At 51.4% G+C, this 20,786-nt stretch overlaps 1 protein-coding gene across 1 annotated transcript in view; it reads right to left on the bottom strand.

The window, feature by feature from the left end:
• The window catches only part of Sctr (secretin receptor), a 62,797-nt gene that overhangs the window by 24,713 nt on the left and 17,298 nt on the right, over window positions 1-20,786 (bottom strand). The window contains exons 3-4 of the mRNA XM_027936801.2: window positions 7,661-7,768; window positions 2,350-2,453 (exon numbers count right to left, since the gene is read on the bottom strand). Of these exons, the coding sequence (XP_027792602.2) occupies window positions 2,350-2,453; window positions 7,661-7,768 (212 nt within the window). The remainder of the gene's footprint in view (window positions 1-2,349; window positions 2,454-7,660; window positions 7,769-20,786) is intronic.

The raw sequence follows: 20,786 nt of genomic DNA, 5'->3' as shown, positions 1-20,786 counted from the left end.
CAGTTGACTAGTCTAAGCCAACAGTAACTGTTGTGTTACTTGATAGATATAAATCACAAAAACTGCTGGGCATGGTGGCACATGCCTATAATCCTAGAGACTTGGGAGGCTGAGGCAGGAGGATCACGAGTTCAAAGCCAGCCTCAGCAACAGGGAAGTCCTAAGCAATTCAGTGAGATCCTGTCTCTAAATAAAATACAAAATAGGGCAGGGGATGTAGCTTAGTGGTCGAGTGACCCTGAGTTCAATCCCCATTATTCCCCCGCCCCTGCAAAAGAAATCATAAACATAAAACAAATCACAAAAACTATAGTTCCATGGGATTTTTAGTAATTCTTATGGGTGTAAAGGAATCCTAAGGCCAAAAAGTTTGGGAAATTCCACCTACATCAATTATGCATCCCTCTACTAAAGATTGATTCAGAGTGGGGTGGGTCTAACCCATTTTGGACCAATGAGATGTGAATACAGGCTCCTGGGTGTGTGTGGGGGGGTGTGGGGGGTGTTTGCAGGGTGTGGCGTGGGGAAGTCTTTCAATTCTTCAGAAGGAACCCTAGGAAGTTCCATCTTCTGGGCCAGAAGGAATGGCAGAATCTCTGGCCATGACTGCTGATGGCAACAAGAGTTTTAAGAGATGTTGCTAGGATGGAAGGGAGAGAGATCAAAATAACCTGGCCCTGGGCAACTTTGTGGTGCTTCTTCGTCAAAGAATCCCAGAGCCCATTCTCTGCCTTCCCTGATATGTGAGCTTCACTTTCTTAATAAATCAGTTGGAAATTTGATATGTTTCCCAAAGCATCCTTTGACCCTCCATCCTGCCACCCATCGTGAGAATGTTCCTTCTTAGTTTGATGACTTTACAAACTTGATACACATAACCCTCCTTTCTACACATGAATAAATGACGGAAATAGTCCTTTGCAGAAGAACCCACTGCCCAGCGCTCCATGATACTGTGTGCCCATGAGTCACTCCACACTCCTATTGTTTCCAATTGGATAAGCCCCAGAGGGGAAGAAACTCCATCCTCCACCCACTCCTGCAAGTAGAACTAGATGGATTGACTGGAGTCGGGAATCTGAGGAAGAAGTCAGAAGCCAGTGTGGTCTGCTGCCCAACTTCCTCCTTTCCCCATGAGCTTGCAGGGCTATTTTGAGGCTGAAATGTAATTATACGTCAAGCAGCTGGCACATGATAGACATTCAGAACAACAAGCTTTTTTTTTTTGTAGGGTGGAGGAATGCTGGGGACCCAGATTCTCACGCTTAACCTCAAGCATAACAAACATTTATCTGGCACCATGAAGCCTCTAGACACCGTGATAGCCTGGGAATAAATAAGACTTTCTAATTTGTCACTGCAGGACCCCCAGATCCAGACCCAGGCCTGGACCTAGGAGGTGCCCAGTAAATGTTTGTGTGAATGGATGTCCACTTTTCAGTGAGAGAGATGGAGAGAGAGGGCACCTGCTGACCATTTTACCATAGCATGGTAGGTAACAGAGGCCAGCGCAGAGCACAGAAGGGGGTCTTCTTTGTTGTGGGTGAGGGAGACTTTCCAGAATGGGCTACAGTGGGTGGAACCAAGTGGAATCTTGAAGAATGTGAAAGAATCAGGAAAAGAGAGAAGGGAAGTGCTGTCCAAGCAAGGGGTCCCAGTGGCAAAGGCCAAGTCGGGGGCAAGAGGGCTCAGGATATGTGAGCTTTGAGGGTCTGGGCTGTCCTGGGAGGGGAGCTGAGCCTGGGATGGACCCTGACAGTGACCATCTGAGGAAGTCTCAGAGGGTACCCAAAGAAGTTCAGCTCACAGGAGTTTCCTCTCAGTCTAAAACTGCTCTGCACCAGATCCAAGAGATTCCCTTGAGAGCCAACACTTATTGAGCACTTACTATGGGGCCAGGCAGGCATCTTGCACATCCTTGTACTGACTCATTTAGTTCTCTTGACAAGCCTGTATAGTCGAACTATCACTAGCCAGATTTCCCAGATGAAGAAACTGGGACATAGAGTGATTATTTCCTCCCCAGAGACACCAAGTTCAAGGTCAGGATTCGGACTCACCATCCTGGCTCTGAGCATTCAGCCACCACGTGGCTTCTCTTTTGGTTTTATAAATAAACCACCCCAGTCTCATGGTGGTATATGGCAACATTCACAGTAACTAGGGTCTTCCTGACCTTCACCTCTAGGTTGATAGACTGAGGTCTGGAAGCTCAGCTGAGCAGGGGAGTGGTGGGGGGATTGAGAGTGGCCCCAGGTCCTGACCTCTGGCCCACACTGGTATCCCCTGTCTCCTCTCAGGCCTCCCCACCTCCCAGGACCCCCTTGGGGTGGAGGTTGACTGGCTTACCCGCCTCTCATTGGAAGAGTCGTTCACATTAACCCCACAGGCCAGGTCAGGCCTGGGGAAGGTTTCTGACCAGCCGTCTGGTGTGCAGTTTCGGAACAGGGAACCTGTGGGTGCCAAGTGTCCAGCAGGTAAGCAGTGGGTACTGGCAATGTTATTTTTATACTGAATTCTATAGTGACATGTAAATGCTACAACCATTTTATAGCTGGGGAACCTGAGGCACATGGGGTTTCAATAATTGCAATGATTACACCCTAGTAAATGGGGAAAGGGGCCTGGAACTCTGGGGCTAGTGCTAGTGCCCTTATTGACTCCTGCTCCCTTCTTGACTCCTGCTTTGCCTGACCCCAGGTCCTGCCGACACATATCAGGAAGGTCCCCTAGAATATCTGGGGAGGCGGCAAAGACCTGGCCACTCCAATGACCTTAACTCAGTCTACTGTTGTTACAAAACTTGCTCCAAGAAAGTTCCATTTCATATCTCACTTCATGCCCTGCTCACCGGGCCATTTGAAAGCCACCAGAGTGCCACTGAGATACACCTTTCCAGACAGCCACCTCTCACCAGAAGGCTGGAGTTATTAGTCCTTTAGCCAACACAACAAGGCTACCTGTGGAGACAACTGAAGTTCTGTTTGCCCCATGCACCCAGGCAAGGCTGCAGGCTGACCCCTCTCACCAGGTAGTCCATGGTTTCTGGGCTGCCCTGAGCTGGGCCCAGGGCCCTTGTGCACCAGACTCTGGCTGGCTAGAGAGAAAGGCATATGAATGGAGTTGAAGGACCTGCATGGAGCTCTTCCCATAATGGAAGGGAGATGCCAGCTAGAAGGCCCCAGGAGGAGGTGCCCACCTTGGACTGAGGTCCAGCTGCCTTCTATACTCTGGGCTACCAAGATCTGGATCCCCTGCTCTGGCGAGTGGGAGACATCATGAGGTGAGGACAAGGATCACTAGGTACTAAGGGGAGAACCCTGTCCAGGGGCCCCTTAACAACACTGGCTGGGCCTGGGATAGTCCTCTTCCATGGGGCTGGGCCACCACTCACAGACTTTGGGACCAAACAGCTTCCACTGAGCTAGAGACATGGCTGGGCTTTCTAGAACCAGTCACTGTGCTGTGTACTTTCTGTATGGATTCTGATCCGATCCTCACAGACCCCAGGAAGGCAAGAGTTATCTATTTTGCAGAACATAAAATCAAGGCCATGGTGCCCAGATGGGGTGAACCTATCACTATGCTGCCTTCCTGTCTGGCCCTTTCTTTCAGGTCCCAGTTGTGGCTTCTAGCCCCAGGAGATTCTGTCCTTTGGGCTCCAGACATGCCCAGCCTATGAAGGGTCAGGGAGGCCTGGAGCCTAGGTCTCTAGAGGCAGCCAGACTTGAGTTTGAAACCCAGGGCTGCTGTGTGACCTTACCTGCTCACTTCTCTGTGCCAGGTAGGAATAATCAGCCTCTGTGCAAAAGCAAGCAGGACCAACACTGGCACATGGAGCAAGGCTAGGCTGCTGCCAGCACAGAGCAGGCCTTGCAGCCCCACTTCCTCTCCTTTCAGCCTTTCCAAATAAGGCAGGAGTGGACAGGCCACGGGGACTTGGAACTCAGGGGAGGCAATGGGAAAGAATGGTGGTCCAATTTGGCATGGTTCAATGGCAACAAACACCCAGACCTCAGATCCAAAGGTAGCACCTGCCTCAGGCTGACTGTGGACTCAGCCCGCTGCACCTGGCCTGGTGTTTAGGGCCCTCTCCTCGCTGACCCAGCAGGATTCCCAAGAGATCTGCATGTGACCCAGGCCAGGGCCAAGAATTGCTGACAAGGTAAAGTCCCCTGCTGATAGAGCCACCTGCAAGGCTGCAAACATAGCATTGGGACTCCCTGGGGCCCCCATAATCCCATGTACTCCCCTGCCACCCCAGTTTAATTCCTAACAACTATGGGGTCCTTAGCCAGGTACAAGCCAGCGTACACCTCAGGGCACCCCTGAAAACATATTCACATGCATTAGGGGAAGAATCAGTCCAATGCTGTCATCCAAGCCTCCCGGCCCCTAATGAGTTTGGGGACTGCTGCTGCCTCCCACTAAGCAGGAAGGAAAGAAAGGCCAGGCCTGACTCCACCCAGAATGCGTTTTTGAATAAGCAATGCTGGAAGAAGGCGCCCTTTGAAATGCATCCTAGAGGGAACATTTAGGCCTGGCATGAGAACTCTCTGGGGCAGAAGGCAGCTGTAGTTTCTCCAGTCACAAGGACACCCATCCTGTCAGGCCCATGTGGTGGGTACCCTGGGAAGAGTAAATTTATGAAATAATTCTGCTATTTATTTTTCTTTGTTCTAAAAGAAGGGTCCAGAACACCACCTTGTCATCACTGGGCTCTCCCACAGGGGTCGGAATTGGGGTTGGGGACACCACTAGGGGGAGATTTTCTTCCTGATAAGGAAGCAGGAGTCCAATCAAAGGCAAAGGCAGACCTCTTGGGGAGGGAAGGTTCTGGGTGACTAGCTGAAGGTCCTGATCTGTGTGTGTGTGGACCAGCTGACACCCCAAAGCCCGAGGCAGGACTGAGTGGGACGGTCCTCCCCACCACGCCACGGCTGGAACCAAGCTCCCAGTAGTCAGGACCTCAGTGTGGATCTGCGGCCCACAGCGGCACCATGTGGTGGCAAGGTGAAACTGCAGCTGTGTTAGGCATTCCCTATGCCTAACTCCATCCTTAAAGCAGCTTCCATCCTTAAAGCATGCAGACAGGGAATTGAGTCCCTGGGGGAGTCCCCAATGCGTGGTGAGTGATTCGAGGGTAGGGAGCCTCAAAAGGGGTCAAGGGAATTCTAGTTAACGAGGAGGGAGTAACTGGGGAGTGATGTAATAGGGCTGGCACCTCTCCTTCCCAGTTGCAGTGGCACTGGTTTTGCCTGGCCCCTCTGCAGAAGGACAGGAGGGAGGGGAACAGGAGGTGGAGGCACTGTGGCTCTGGGAGGGCTGAGGAGGAGAAGAGCTGTAAATCTTCTCAACAGGAGAAAATCCCAATCAGCCATCGATGGAGCATTGTCTGGAAGTCAGGGACCAGGAGGGTCTGGTCCTGATCTTGCAACTGACCATCCTAGTTTTCTAGGCCAACCATGGCTGTGTTGGTGTCCTGCTTCCTGATCTTCACAGACCCTAGGACAGACATGGAAGGGTCATGCCAGAAGTAGACTGTGGGTGAGTTTGCAGGGGAAGGGGGAGGGGCCGGGGGGAAATTTGTGGAGGGGAGAACAAGAAGGAGTGATAGAAGGTGGAAAAGAGAAAAAGATATTCAAAATTTATTTCCAAGTCCAGCCTTATAGGCAGGCATTATTTATTGCTCCCACTTTGGAGATATGGAAATTGAGGCTCGATGACAATGAGCCATTTGGGCCATGCAGCTGACTGGCACAGGGCTGGACTGCACGACACACGTCCCCTTCGGTTAGGTGTTGCCATATAACTGAATTTGGGCTAAGAGAATGCAGGCAGAGTGGTGTCTCTCTCAGGCCAGGCCTTCAAACTCCCTAGGTGACCCTCTGGGTCCTTTCTCCTGGCCAGCCACCCTGGAGTTGCATGTGGAAGCCTTGGTGGTAAGGTGTAAGATCTAGCATCGCCATCGGGAGGAGAGTCGCCTGCTAATCAGGGACATCTGTTTGTGATGTAATATGGACAAACATTGTATGAAGGCTTTAAGATTTGGGGGATTTGTCTGATCAGCAGCTCTTGTTACTAAATCAGGGATGGAAGAGTGGGGTTCAAGCCACGGGTCCCCTTCCATATCCGTATTGTAGGGTTTTCAGTGGGGCAGAGGGACAGTGAGCCTCAGCAGCATGTTTCCGAAATCTCTGTGTGTGTGTGTGTGTGTGTGTGTGTCCCCACTTGCATGCGTACTTGAGTACTTCCGTGCTAGAGAATTACAATGAGAAGAATCTACACTCATCTCTGGGGCTCCACAGTCTATCTCTGCTAAGTTTGGATCTGGACCATTCCCTAAAGGCCTGTATACTAAAGACTTAATTTTCAGCTTGATGCTATGGGGAAGGGATGGAGCCTTTAGGAGTTGGGGCCTAACAGCTGGAAGTTAGGTCATTGGGTGTGCCCTTGAAGGGAGGGTTGGTATGCAAGTCTCTTCCTTTCTCTCTTTGCTTACCAGCTGCCATGAGGTGAGCAATTTTTCCTCTACCACATGCTCTCAGTCATGATGTTCTGCCTTACTAGAGTAACAGGCTGACCAACCATGGACCGAAATCTCCAAAACTGTGATGCACAACAAACCTTTCTTCCTTCAAGTGGATTTTCTCAGGTGTTCATCACAGCGATGAAGAGCTGTCGAACATAGTCTCTCTGAACATTCTCTCCTTCCTGACTTTGGAAGTTTGGTGGGTTTTGGTGTTAAATGACCTGTTCTTTGGTTTGTCCTTGTTAAGGACCTTGTCAGGTGACTTTTCTTGCTCTGCGCGGATGAAGGAGAAGGGCAAGACCTCAATGATGAGGTAAGGAGTCAAAGGCAAGGACCCTGTCCTCCTCCCAGGATCACACAAACCATGAGAGGACAGACCAACCATGATTTCAAGGTCAGAGCACCAGATCAGAAGTCAAGTTTGAGTCCTAAGTTTCTCCATCTGTTGCTGTGAACTTTAAGGCAAACTGACAAACCTCTCTTAGACACTGTTAATATTGTCATTGCTCTTTACTTGGGTCAAATGATTTACTGGGTGTAGAGAAAAGGGACATGGCTTGCAGGGGTTTTGTAATCATTGCCCATGTACATAAAATGCCTGGTACAGGGTCCACCTTAAACCAAAGTTAATCAATTAAGGAAATCCTTGTACCCTGTAGCTGTCCTCAGGAAAAGGTCTCCAGGAGGGCAGGGCTCCCAGGGAAGCCCTGGCTTACCCACAGGGCCTGGCAGAATGGGCAGAGGACGGGAGCACTCTGGAAGGCCACACATTTGGGAAACCTGGCATTGCCAGAGTGGGGTCCTTGACCTGGGGGCCTGGAGCAAGGGCGCTACTGGTTAGGGGGACACAACATGGAAGAATAGAGGGGATCCCTAAATGAGAGGCATGGGGCAGAGAAGCCAGCCCAGCATTCTTGATCACCTTCCCCTGGATGTTTTTTCCCACCCACTTCCTTGGGACTCTGAGAATCGAGCCCACCCTGACCCCCAAACAAGTCTTCCAGTCCCCAACAAGCATCCCATGATTTCACCACTGCTTGTCCCCCGAGAAGGCTTCAGGTCTCCTGCCTCCCAGCTGAGGCCACCCCCCCACAGCCTTCCAGCCAGAGCCCTTGGCTGAGTGGTCACCGTTTCTGCTAGTGAGCATCTGGAGGAACCTGGGGCACTCCACTTCCACGGTGTGTCCTGATGCAGAGGAGGGCCAGCAGCTCATGTTGTCCCACAGCCCCTCACAGCCTGTGGAGAAGAGTCAAGGTATCAGACTGGGATGGGGTATGGGCCAGGGGCTGCCCCCCTTCCACCCTGTCACCATCCCTGTCCCCCTGGCCTGCCTGGAATCCTCATTAGACTCCTACGAAAAGTTCTCATTAGGTACTGGCTCCTTGTGTCAGGAACCAGTGGTGTCTAATAAATGCACCTTTTCACCTTCACAGCCTGGGACTCTGCCATGTGCATGGTAAGTGCTCGGGGCTGAAGACACAGGAAGGAAGATGTTACAGTGTCTCAGATAGGCCTTACCTAAGTGGGTCTGGATTTCTCTGCAACAGAAGATGGCCTCAGCTTGGGTTAAATGACTCTGCAGCAATGGGCCTCTCTCCTGGCTGCACAGTACAACCACCGGAGGAGCCTCAAAAATATACCTAACCAGGCCCCACCTCCAGGATTCCAATAGAGTTGGTCTGGGTGGGGCCCAGGCATGGTATCATGTTAAAGCTACCCGGGTACTTCTGATATGATAAGGTCGAGAACACTTGTTCCTTGATTCTCAAACTTCATCTTGCATCAGAATGACCTGGAAGGCTTGTTAAAACACAGAATGCTCAGTGGGCAGGGGTGGTCCTGAGGATGTGCATTTCTAACAAGTTCCCAGTTGATGCTAATGTTCCTGGGCTGGGACCAACTTTGAGAAGCACTACCTTGAAGCTACGCAAGAGTCACCAGTATGCTTGAGGGTGTTTGAGGATGTTGCTTTCTACCTCACTGTGTTCCCTTTAGGGGGCCCATTCTTGAAGGAAGACCTGGTCTCAATACAGTGAAAAGCTGAATTTCTTATAAAATTACTATTCTTAGAGACACTGAATCTTGAAGTGGATTTCCTCTTTCATTTGGCTGCTAGGGGGTTTACATCCAGATCTGTGGTCACTTCTGGTAACTGAGAGACTTTGAAATGAGTCAAAAAGAAGACAGAACTAGAGGCCTTGTTTAAGCACAACCTTCTGGGTTATCTGATTCTATGGGTTATCTGATTTTATTGTCTTTGGACTATTTTGCAAATCTGTATGTTATAGGTAATTGATAACGGTGCAAATGATTCTCATTCATAGACACACATGACTATGTCTGGCTGAAATACAATTTATTTCACTCTTCCTTGTATTCAGCCCAGTTTGCACCCACTTATAAATTCATTTTACCATTCTGCCTTATATGTGAGGTACTTTGAATTCTCCTATGAACAGGCTGACCAACCAGAGTTCATATCTTACTGATTCCCTCACTAGTCAAATAAAATGCCGGGCAGGTATTCATTTAATATGTGAGTTATGACTATACTCTTCTAAGAATTATCATTTCACATAATCATCTATTAATTCTCCTGAAGTTAATGCCAAAGTGAGAAGTTACTCCTTGTGCAAGCTTTGGTGACCCATACCATGAGTGAGGCTATCACTGGGGCAGGTTCAGGGGGGTCTGGAAACAGGCTAGGTGGACAGCCATGAGGGGAACAGCGGTCACTCCTCATCCCACTTGGGGAGCGTAGTGCAGACCAAAGCCATTCAGAAAGACCCAGGTGGACCTGAGTCCCAATCCCAGCCACCCACACGTGCCGTCCTGGTCCCTCCCTTCCTCTCTTCTGGGGGAATAAATGTGTCTCTCCTGAGCTTGTCAGGAGGATGAGTTCAAAGGTCACGTGTGGAGCCCTCTACACAGAGTAGAGGGTGAAAGCAGCCACTGCCTCATGTCTTCCCCAGGCCCACTCCTTTCCCCCCCTGGCATCTGGAGGGAGGCCAGGCGGGGCCTTCTGAACTGCAGTCTGAGCTCTGGGGAATGGGAGAGGTGTACAGTGTGTGTGTGTCTTGGGATTCACTAGAGGGCAATTTCCCAGCTTTTCAAAAGAGCAACGGTCTATTTCAGGCATAAATCCAACCAGATTCAAAGTACCAGAAACCTCTTCTGTGACACCTTCATCCCTTCTAAGTGAAGTCTCCCTGCTGACCCACCCCACTGCAGAGGTTCTGACCCTCAGGGCCCATCAGAATCAGCTGGGAGGGCTGGGAATGTGGCTCAGTGGTAGAGCACTTGCCTGGCACGCTGGGTTCAATCCTCATAAGCACCACATAAAAATAAATAGATAAATAAAATAAAGGTATTGTGTTCATCTATAAGTAAATAAGATATCTTTAAAAATATGGTAAATTAGGAGCTGGGGTTAGGGCTCAGTGGTAGAGTGCTCACCTAGTATGTGTGAGGTACTGGGTTCGATCCTCAGCACCACATAAATGTAAAATAAAGATATTATGTCCAACTACAACTAAAAAATAAATATAGTAAAAAATATGGTAAATTAGGGGTTGGGGCTCAGTGGTAGAACACTTGCCTAGCACACACGAGGCACAGGGTTCCATCCTCAGCACCACATAAATAAAATAAAGGTATCATGTCCACCTACAACTAAAAAAAAAAAAAAGATGGTAAATTTTTTAAAAAAGAGAAGAAAAAGGATCAGGTGGGAGCCCATCCCATGCATTGATTTCTGGGTCTCACCTGGAGAGATCCTAATGTGGCCATCCACAGGCCACACCCAGAAATCTGCATCTCCAGAGCTTCCCAGAGTGGCTGCACGGTGTGGCCTTCAGACCTTGCTTGGAGAGTCCACAATGCATTACCCTCCTCCCCAGAGCCAAGGACCCAGACCTACCCCTGGCTCCCAGGAGAGTAAGAGAGACAGCCATGAACCCACCTCCTGAGGAGGTCACAGGAGGTCACCTCCAGTCTGCAGCAACTGGGTTCAGTGGCCTCCCCTGCCACATACAGGCAGAAACCTGTATGCCGGCCCACTGCTGGAGCCCCCATACCCGCATGGGCCTAGCACAGTGAAGGAACTCAACACCGGTGGCTAATGAACAAATAAATAGACCAGTGCCAGATCCTGGACTCCCTCAATGTCCCTCTTGCCTTGATGTCCACTTGAATTAATTCCATGTCCAGTCCTGTGCTTCCGCTCCTCTGCCTGCCAGCTCTGGTTTGGCTGTTAATCAGAGGGGCTGGAGGCTCCTGTTAATCACAGGAGCACGGTCCCCAGAACTCAGCCGACTCTGGATGACTGCAGGCTTCCCAGATGCCTTTTTACAACCCACATTTTACACATGAAGAAGACTGAGGGGGAGTGACTTCCCAGAGTCACACAACCAGGACGTGCAGGGGCTGTGTCTCTCTGCCTGTTCTGCTGCTTGGTGCCACCTCCCAGCCTTCACCCACCTGATCTGTCTCCAGGTGGCGCTGACTAACCCAGCCAGGCTCAGGGAGCTGGAGAGAGGTGCCAAGGGGCAGGCCAGGTCAGGAGGGGCTGGGCTCGCAGAGGGGAGAACAGACTGACAGGGAGGTGGGAAGCTAAGGCAGGTGCTTTGCGTTTCGGCCCTGGCCATGGCAGCAGCCCCCAGAGGGAGGAAGAAGGTGGGCGAACCCACAAGGGATCCGGGACCTGAGTCAGGATCCTGGAAGGGGGTTTTAGAGGCAGGAATGGTGGGGGACAAGGGAAGGCTATAACTCAGGGCAAGGATGGTAGGGATGTGGAGGAGGGAGACCCTGAGATATAGAGGGGAGTTTGGATGGGGCCCCCACAAGCCTGTGAAAGCATCTATGGGGCCAAGAAGCAGGTGTCTGTCCTGCAAGGAACCCAGGAAATGAAAAGTCCTGGGATATTCCTGAATCTTTGCCCTGGATCTCACAGTGAGCCCAGCAAGAGGAGGGCCCCGAGTGTCTATTTTGGACCTTCCCCACAGCACCCAGGTGGGTCACCCAGCTGCCAGCTGTGGATGCTGCTCTTGGGCAGGAGCACGGTCCCCAGAACTCAGCCGACTCTGGGTGACTGTAGGCTTCCCAGATGCCTTTGGGCTGGTGATCCTGGCAGGGTCCTTTCCAAATGACGTACTTCCTCTCTGCACTCTGAGCATCTGGAGTCCCAGGAGGCTAAGGGATCCCTTTGTCCTTTCTTCAGGCAGAAATCTCCCAGTGGCCACAGGACGCTGTTGACAGTACAACCTCCCTGCCTGCTGGGGTGGCTTTTCCTGCACTGGAAGCAGGTGGGCACTTCCAGAGCATGGATCAATGCAGAAGCCTATTATGTCACTTGGGAAGGGAGGGACTCAGAGCTGGCTGGAGCCACCCGGCTGGCCACCAGGATGCCGGCAGACGCCTTCAGTCCATGCAACTGATAACCATGCCCAGCGGGCCAGCCAGAGGCACAGAGTGCCAGGATGTCTGAGAGCCTTCCTGAGCTGGGTCACGTCAGGCAGGGCCCACAGGGACACCCAGCCTGGTGCTGGCAGAGGGCAGGGCAGGAGTGCCCTGTGCAAGGGGAACCGACTCCTCCCAGGAAGTGGGGACCCTACAGGCTGGCTCACTGCTGTGCCCTCCAAGTCAGCCATGTGTAGAGAAAAGACACTGGGGCTAGAGCAGGGCAGGGCCATGCCAGACCTTGTTCCAGACACACATCAGACATTGTTCCAGGCACATCAGAAGCTGAATGTCACAGTAGTTCAGGGTCAGGTCGGGTCACTAGTAGAGAGGAAGAATAAGAGGGAAAGTGACAGGTGCAGAGTGACTGAGCCGGTACTGGCAGAAGTAGGATCCCACCCAACCTTCGTGTCTCCCCATCCCAGTGAGGACTGAGGACACACCCCCTGATGCCAGGTTGCCCTTTGGTGGCAATAGACCTGGCTGCCAACCCCACATGGCACTGCTGGTTTTCTGAGCACCCACGACATGGTCCCACTCTCTCCCAGCCTCTGCGCAGACTCTCCCAGCATGCAAAGCGCACATCCCCCATAGGTGACCTGGGCTTTTGGATGGTACATGGTTGAATATTTTTTATTTTAACAGTTACAACATTTTCAAAAAAGAATTTAATGTGTTAGAAACATAATAAAGCTAGCATATCACATCTGATTTTATAACTGTTTATTGTTTAGAGTATAACTAAAGTTTTTTAAAATCCATTTTTAAAGGGGAAAATATTAAGGAAGTCAAAGTACAAGTGACACGTGGCTGCTTCTGGCACGGACCCCCTTGCTCGGCTCCCAGGATGTGAGCGGCGTGTCTCAGACCCCACTCCCAGATGTCCCCTTCCCCAGGATGGGCAGGAATGGGAGGAAAGGAGGGTACTCCATGCCCAGTGGTGGACATCCTGTCCTGGACTTGGCCTTCCCTGGGGAGCTTCCGGCAGGAAAGGGATACAACTCAGGAGTGGGGTTGTTGTCGGATCCTGGGCAGCTTTAGATCCAGAGCAGCAAAACTCACCACCTGAGAGGGAAAGGGGGATCTCAATGGGAAAAGGGATTGTGTACAAGTGCTAAACCCTGAGGGAGGGGTCACTGCCTCAAGAAAGCCCAGGCTGCAGCTAACGGAGCTTAGCCGCTGTCCCTACTGCGGCCTGGCTGCAGGAGATGGGATGGAATACCCCAGAAGCTTAAGTAGAGATGCAGGGGTAAGCAATGCCAGGTCACAAACACCCTGGGCAGGGGGTCTGGGTGGGTTCTACAGCCCGAGAGGACAGCATGGGGGTCCTGGGTCAGAACAGGTGTCACAGCGAAACAGAATGGGCTCAGGACCCAAGCCTACCTTGGACTTGGTCATGACACTGACCTCCATAAGCCTCAGTTTTGTCATCTATAAAATGGCTCAGCAACATTCCCTAGGATTTTTGTGAGAACTGAATGATTCGTGTATGTAATAGAATATTATCTGATCTCTTAAACTCTGTTCTTGTTAATTCTCCCGACACATTTTCTCCCTCTTTCCTCCTCTGATAACTGGTTCAAAGTCTCAGAGGAGGGTAGGAAACTCATTTTTCTGGAGGTTTTCAAGCATCCCTGGGGGAATGAAAGGCATTCAGGTGTGGTCTCAATGCTTGGGAGAAAACAGAAAAGGCGCAATACTTCCCCAGACCATGGAGAAACGGAGGGGTAGTGATGAGCAGGAGTATGGAAGTTTCCAGAAAGAGGCCCAGTTAGCCCCAAGAGGTGGGTTGAATGACCTAGAGCAGCCTGACTATGGGGACATGTCTAGATAAGATCACAGCCTTGCAGAGCAAGTGCCCCCGTCAGGCACAGAAGAGCCACATGGCAGGGGATGAGATGTCCGATACCATCCATGTGGAGCAGAGCCTAAGAAAAGGGGCTCCTCTGAACGCAGTGCTGCTAGGTGACTGACGTCCCCAGAAAGCCGGAGAAAAGACCCAGAAAATAACAAAGCTTAAATTTCTGTCGCTCCAGGAGCAGAGTCAGAATTAAAGTCACAGAGAAGAAAACTGTTCTCTTTCTACCCAATGGAGTTCATAGGGTCCTTTATATTTATGAAGGCCCTGGTGCTGCTTGAGGCCTGAGGCAGACAAAACCACCAGCTTCCTGTGTCCTGCCCATAGAGACAGAGAGGTGGCCCCAGAGGCATGTCTGGGGAGGGGCAGGGTGATCTTAGAGGGCAGGATGGTGCCTTGGGGACCTCTAGGTGGCCCCACTGGCCTGGTGCCCGGCACAGAGAGCCCTCAGCCAGCTCTGAGTCTGCCCTGTGTTCACCCACAGCAGAGCCTCTGCCCTCCGGCCTTGACTTATTAATACGTGGGCTCAGATGGCCTGACAATAACCTGAGACTATTCCTGGAGCAATGTGACAGGCTGCAGTGGCAGGGCCATTCTGGATTGGACCACCAGGACAGCAGGTGCTGTGTCCTTCCACGTCCCCTCCATGCCCTAGATGCTCACTTGACCTGCTATTGGAGATCACCAGGGAACCCAGAGCTCCTCCTGGCCCTGCACCCAGAGCCCCCCGAAGCTTCTGCTTGTCGCCATTGGCCCCCCACTGCCTGGGGACTGGCAGAGCCATGTCTCAGGCGCTTCCTGCCCAGCTACCTCCATTCATCCTTGTTCCCCCTCAAGACCCCACAGTGGTTCAGGGAGAGTCATGCGCACCAACCTGTTTCTTGGCTTCATGGCGCCTCCCTCTGCCTTTCTTGTCCCCACTTGGGCCCTGTCCCAGGTCATTCAGCGGGCAGCCTGGGGAGGTTTCCCTGGTTTTGCCATTGACCTGACCTATAGACTTAGGTCCAGAGGCGTGTTGCTCTCCTCTGTGGCAGCTGAACCACATGCAAGCTGTGTGGTCAGGATGGGGTGGGGACTGAAATCCCAGGAGCAGAAGCATTCAAAACCACATCAAAGGGACAGAGCTAAAGACCAGGGAGGTTTATCTTTAAACCCAGGAGCATAAGCCATTCAGTGAGATGAGTTCTCTGGGGAACAGTGAGTTCCCCATCACTAAAAGTATTCAAGCAGAGAGGGCCATGGGATTCCTGAACTGGGAAGAGCATCAGGCACTGAAGGGAGACTGCACCAGATGACATAAAGGACCTTGGAATCCTGGGGCTGAGAGGCTACTGCCCTGGAGCAGGCTGCTCATCTCCCACCCTAATCTTCTAAGCACCAAGAGCCAGGCTCTTCCCTTCCCCAAACTACAAACTATAGTTCCTGAGGGCCCTTCCCGCTCACCCTGAGAACTCTTCCTCACCTGGCCTAAAGAGCTTCATCTCATGCCACTCAACACAGTCAGAATTGATTGGCATTAACAATCTCTCTCTCTCTCTCTCTCTCTCTCTCTCTCTCTCTCTCCCCCTCTCTCCCTCTCTCCCTACCACCTTCTCTCTCTCTCTCTCTCTCTCTCTCTCTCTCCTTCCTTCCTTCCTTCCTTCCTTTCTTCCTTCCTCCCAATGCTATGGATGGAACCCAGGACCCAGGGCCTCCTGCATATAAAGCAAGGGCTCTACCACTGAGCTACGCCCCCACTTGCTTTTCCCTAATGAAAAAGCCTTCTCAGAGCTGGAGGTAAGTACATCAGTTATTCATATCAGCTATGCTGCTTGTGATCAGAGTGGATTACCAACCAGAAAGTACTCAGGACGTAAAGTCAGAAGATTTCAGTTGAGAGTCCTGTTTCAGCTCTGTATCATCCTGCGCTTCTTAGGACCTTAATTCTCACCCGAGAAATGGGGATAATAATTCTTATTGCACTTTTTTGTGTGTGGGAAGGTTGGTTAGTTTTGGTTTTGCAATACTGGAATCACACCTGAGGCCTCATGCATGCTAGGGAAGTATACTGAGCTGCATTCTCAGTCCTTTTTAATTTTTTATTTATTTGCTTTTTTTTTTTTTTTTTGAGACAGGTTCTTGCTAAGTTTTTTAGGGCCTTGCTAAGTTTCTGAGGCTGGCCTTAAACTTAAGATCCTCCTGCCTCAGCCTTCCAACTCACAGGGATTTCAGGTGTGTGCCACCATGCCTGTCTTCCTTTTTAAATTTTTATATGATTTTATTTTATTTATTTGTTTAGTGGTACTAGGGATAAACCCAAGGATGCTCCACCACTGAGCTATATCCCCAGCTCTTTTATTTATTTATTTATTTTATTTTGAGACAGGGTCTTGCTAAGTTGCGGAGAGGTCCTCATATTTGAAATCTTCCTGCCTCAGTCTCCTGAGTAGCTGGAATGACAGGTGTGTAAAGCACTCGACTGCACGGTTGTTTTAAAAACTAAAAAATTTAAATTGTCTAAAATGTTATATAAAATATACAAATAAGTTAACTTATTTCTGAAAAATGAGCCAAGATCAGTTGTGCTGAGGAATGGTCAGGTGGAGGTGAGCCGCGGGCAGAGCAGACCATGGCTCAGGGCAAGGAAGGGGTTGGCTGCCAAGGTGCATCAGGATCTGGGGACACCCTGGAGGAGGTTGGGAATGTTTGTTAGAAAAACTACATTTTTGCCCTGAATCTCACAGTGGGAAGTACTGATTCACACCATGGATGAACGTTGAAAATGTTTTGCTCGGTGAAAGAAGACAGACGAACACAAAAAGGCACATATTGGATGGTTCTTTTTGTTCGAAATGTCCAGAGTTGGCAACTCCCCAGAGACAGAGAGAAGATGGGTAATTTCCAGCAGCTGGAGAGATGGAAGGATGGGGAATGATCTCCTGTCGGGTGCGGGGTTTTATCTGGGGGCCATGAAAATGTCTTGAAACTAGATAGAGGTGGACGTTGTATGACATGTGAATGTCCCAAATGCCATGGAATTCTTTACTTTAAAAGTGGTTAATTACATGTTATGTGACTTTCACCTCAATACAGAAAGAAAAAGAAAAAAAGAGCCTATTCTGGGGAGTAGGTGACCAGCTGGGGAAAGAAGGGTGCTACCATGTCCCTGTTTGAGGGCATGTATACCAAGGCCCGGAGAGGGGGCAAGAGCACTGCTGGAGGTCACATGGAGCTTATGTGACAGAGCAGGACACATGCCCAAGTCTGTCTAAATTTGGGACCTATATATTTGTTGCCACCCCACCTTCCTTCTGGAACATTCTTCCCCTGGGGAGAGCCACATCCCTTCTACCAGCCACATCTGAGGGGGGGTATTGGTTTCCACAAACAAAGGGGTAAATATCTCAGCAGGGCAAACTGGGCAGGCATCAGTGTGACCCTGAAACCCTGCCACAAAATGCCAGGAGGGCTTTGGCCACCCCACCCGGAATAGCTCAAGAGTTAATTTTTTATTTGTGATAAGCAACTGGGCTCCGTGACAGCTCCCTGAGTGACATTTCCTGTGGCTTGTCTGGCTTTCAAACATTAACCTCCACCCCAGGGAGAACCCCAGCAGCTTATCCATTAACTCTGTGCCCCCATCGTGGAGCCCCGCCGCCCAGCCCAGACACCAGGCCAGAGCCATGGGGGGCACAGGACCTCCAACTGAGCTCCTGGGGGACCTGCTGCGGTCACAGGCCTGGGTGAGGGCGTGGGTGGATTTACATCTGGGTACCTGTCCCTCAGCTCCTCCAGAATCTTCCAGGGGACTCAAGGGACACAGGCCTGATTCTGATGCGGATCCCCCCAGCACCTCTACCCTTTGTCAGTTCTCCTCTCTTATTCCAGTCTTGTAGGGAGTTTTACTCTTGGCCACCACATCTGTCCATCATACCCTTCCAGGTAGATCCCTGGGCCTTGCTTTCTCAACTCCTTGGCAGGGGAGGCCTGAAGACCTTTCCAGCCACAGGATCCATGGACAGCCTCTACTTCTGGGGGTTTTAAACCATGTTTCAAAGCACCAGACCCTTTCTCCTCTGTGACAACGGCAGAAATTCAATAAGAAAAACAGTGTCAGGAGCTATTTGTGGAGAGGAAGCCCGGCCTGCCACCCTCCCACTCACTCCTCAGGGAATTGTGAGGCAGAACTCTGGAGGAAGTTTCCGCAGAGCTTTCTCAAACCTGGAAGCACAATCAGGACCACATGATGAGCCTGAGGCAGAAGGATGACCAGTCCTACTCATGGGTGTGCTGACAGCTTCCCGCACCTGCACCATGAACTTGGGAGTTCACAGGGGAGTGCCATCCATAGGCAGGGCTGAGCGTGCAGGTGGGTAGAGGGTCTAAGTGGACCCCAATCCACCATAGCCAGGTTCAGCCTGATCGCACACCATCAGAAGAACTCCCTGCTATGAAAAGATGCCTGCTTTTGTATATTAATTCACTTATTTCCAACAAGAGTGTCATGAAGGCAGTAGATTATCACCTCCACTGAAAACTGGGTAGGTTGAGGAGTGAAGGAGCCAAGCCTTTTCCTCGAGATCACCAGCGAGGAAGCAGCAGGGCTGAGATTCCTGCCCTCTCCACCTGCTCCCAGCTGGCACTCAGCACCCGCACTCATCTCACCAGGCCTGACCAGCCTTCTCTTGCTGTCACAAGAGTGAGTCTGCTCCTTGCATGGCAGCTAATTGAGTCACCTCCTCCGAAGCTGGGCAGGTGGAGCAGGCTCAGTGTTCCTCATGGAAGGACAGAGGAATCCCACGTCAGGTCCTGAAGAGCACCCCTCCAAGGGTGATCAGGGTTGGACTGCTCATGCCAGCCAATTCGTGACAGTCAGGCAAACAGGGGACAGTTACATCCTCTGTACGGGACCTTGGCTACCCTGAAGGTACTACCTCAGTTCCCACTCTCCTCCTGGGGCTGCCTCTCTTGTTTCTCCTTTCTCCCTGCTCTCGCTTAAGTGTGTGCACTCAGTAAGTCAGTCAACAAACCCACACACAGTACTTGATCTGTGCAGGTGCTGCATCAAGCTGGAGGAGAGGAAAACAACACATGTCCACCTTGGGCCAGGGCCGCACCCCAGGCTGGCCTTGTTGGGCCTTGCTTTCTGTCGCACCAGACACAGTATCTGGAATGGTGGGAGGACCCAGGGTATCAGGACACTCTCAAGAGTACCTCCTGGAGTGTCCAAGACCAGGATATGGCTGCTTGGAGCCAGGACAGGCAAGGGAAGGCTCAAACTGAGGGTCTCCCTCTCTGTCTCTGTCCCTCACGTGGTGGGTGAGTGAATCGATATAAGCACATTTGCAACACCCACAGCACTTGGCTTCTGCCGCCCATGTTTCTTCCCACCTCTGGCTGCTCCTGGCACTAAGTGCTGGAGTGCTTGAGGCTCCTCCCCAGGCCCCCTCCTCTTCCCTCCCATGATCCGTCATTGTGAAGCCTCAGCTGCACTCGCCCTCGGTGCCTAAGTTCAACCCAGGCCTGGATCTCTGTCTTCAGTCTCAACTGAGCTTCTAAATCTGAATCTGCTCCCCCAGATACCTGACCTTGCTTCATCTTCCTCCAGATGCTCAAGGTAAACACCTGGAGGACATCCTGGACTCACTCTTCCTCCCCTCCATCCCCCCTGATCCAAGTCATCGCCACATCCCATCAACGTTCCCCACCAAAGGACTCTGGCACGTACCCACTCCTCTCCACCAAGGCCACCCCTGCAGAGCAGACCCTCTCCCGCCACACGTCCTTGGTCTAAATCTTCTCTGCATCTGCAGATATCACTGTCCGCTGATGTCGGAAGCCGTGTGTGAATTATGGGTTTGTTGGAGCCATCATAGGGCAGGGAGGCTACTTTTCTGGGAACTCCTGGGTGAAATTCCCCCATTGGAGAAAGCCCAGGTCCTGCTGGTGCCCTGCCCTAGCTCACAGCCCCAGGATCACACACAGCCACCCCGAGAGGGGCGTAACCTGCCAAGCCCCAGACAACTTGTATTCCCCATGAAGCCTGCCACACTAAAACATTTGTTGTAGTCCCCCCTAAATAAAGGAGTTGGGCTTTTCCCCTATTTCAGTTCCAGTTCCCATCAGGGCTTGAAGACCCACCAGATACTCCGCTTTGAAAACTATTTTCTGTCTATTGTCTTCTGTTCCTTATTGATTATTTTCAGACTTTTTCCCAGCTGGTTCACACCTCCAAGCAGGAATCTGCTTTACTGGGGTGCTGGTAACCCCGGCACACTGATGGCCCCTGCGCTTCCTGGTCTGAGGGCTTTCTCCAGTGGCTGGAGTCCACTAGTCCCCCAAGCACAGGAGACTGGAAGTGCCAGGGAATTAATGCTGCTTCGTTGCCTCTGAGTGCTGGGGAATCGGTGGCTAGTTACTCCAGCACCTTGGCCACTGAGAAGTGTGTGTCCCACCTGGCTCCTTACCTGCCCCAGTGGGATTATACTCCAGGTGTCCCCAGTGACAGTGTAGTGTTCACCCAGTTCCTTCCCCGCTGGGTCTCAGGTCCCACATCCTACTGATCACCTGCTGCTGGGAACCCAAACAGAGACACCCTATTATAGTCCAGTGACCAGCAAATCTTACTCAGGGCAACAGCTTCCTAGTGGGTCTCTCTGAACCTACTCCCGTCCTTCCCCAGGCTGCGGCAAGTGGGGATCTTCTCATAACCCTGAGCGTCACACCTCTCGCCTCTGACTCTGCCGGGCTTTCCATGGCTCTAGCAGTCAGGATGAGAATCCTCCTGGGTGCCAGCGCCCTTGCATCCCTGTCCCTGGTAATGATTAGGCATGTTCCGATCTCAGCTCAAACATCATTCCTTCTGGAAAGCCCTCGTAGAGTCCCAGACCAGGTCAGGACCCTGGGCTCTCCATGCAGGTGGAGTGGCACCCAGGCCTGATCTCATCGCCATTTTACAAG

The sequence above is a fragment of the Marmota flaviventris genome, chromosome 11, assembly GCF_047511675.1.
Source record: "Marmota flaviventris isolate mMarFla1 chromosome 11, mMarFla1.hap1, whole genome shotgun sequence".
Lineage (NCBI taxonomy): Eukaryota > Metazoa > Chordata > Mammalia > Rodentia > Sciuridae > Marmota > Marmota flaviventris.
Note: the sequence above shows the minus strand (reverse complement) of the source record. Positions and strands in the feature narration are given on the sequence as shown.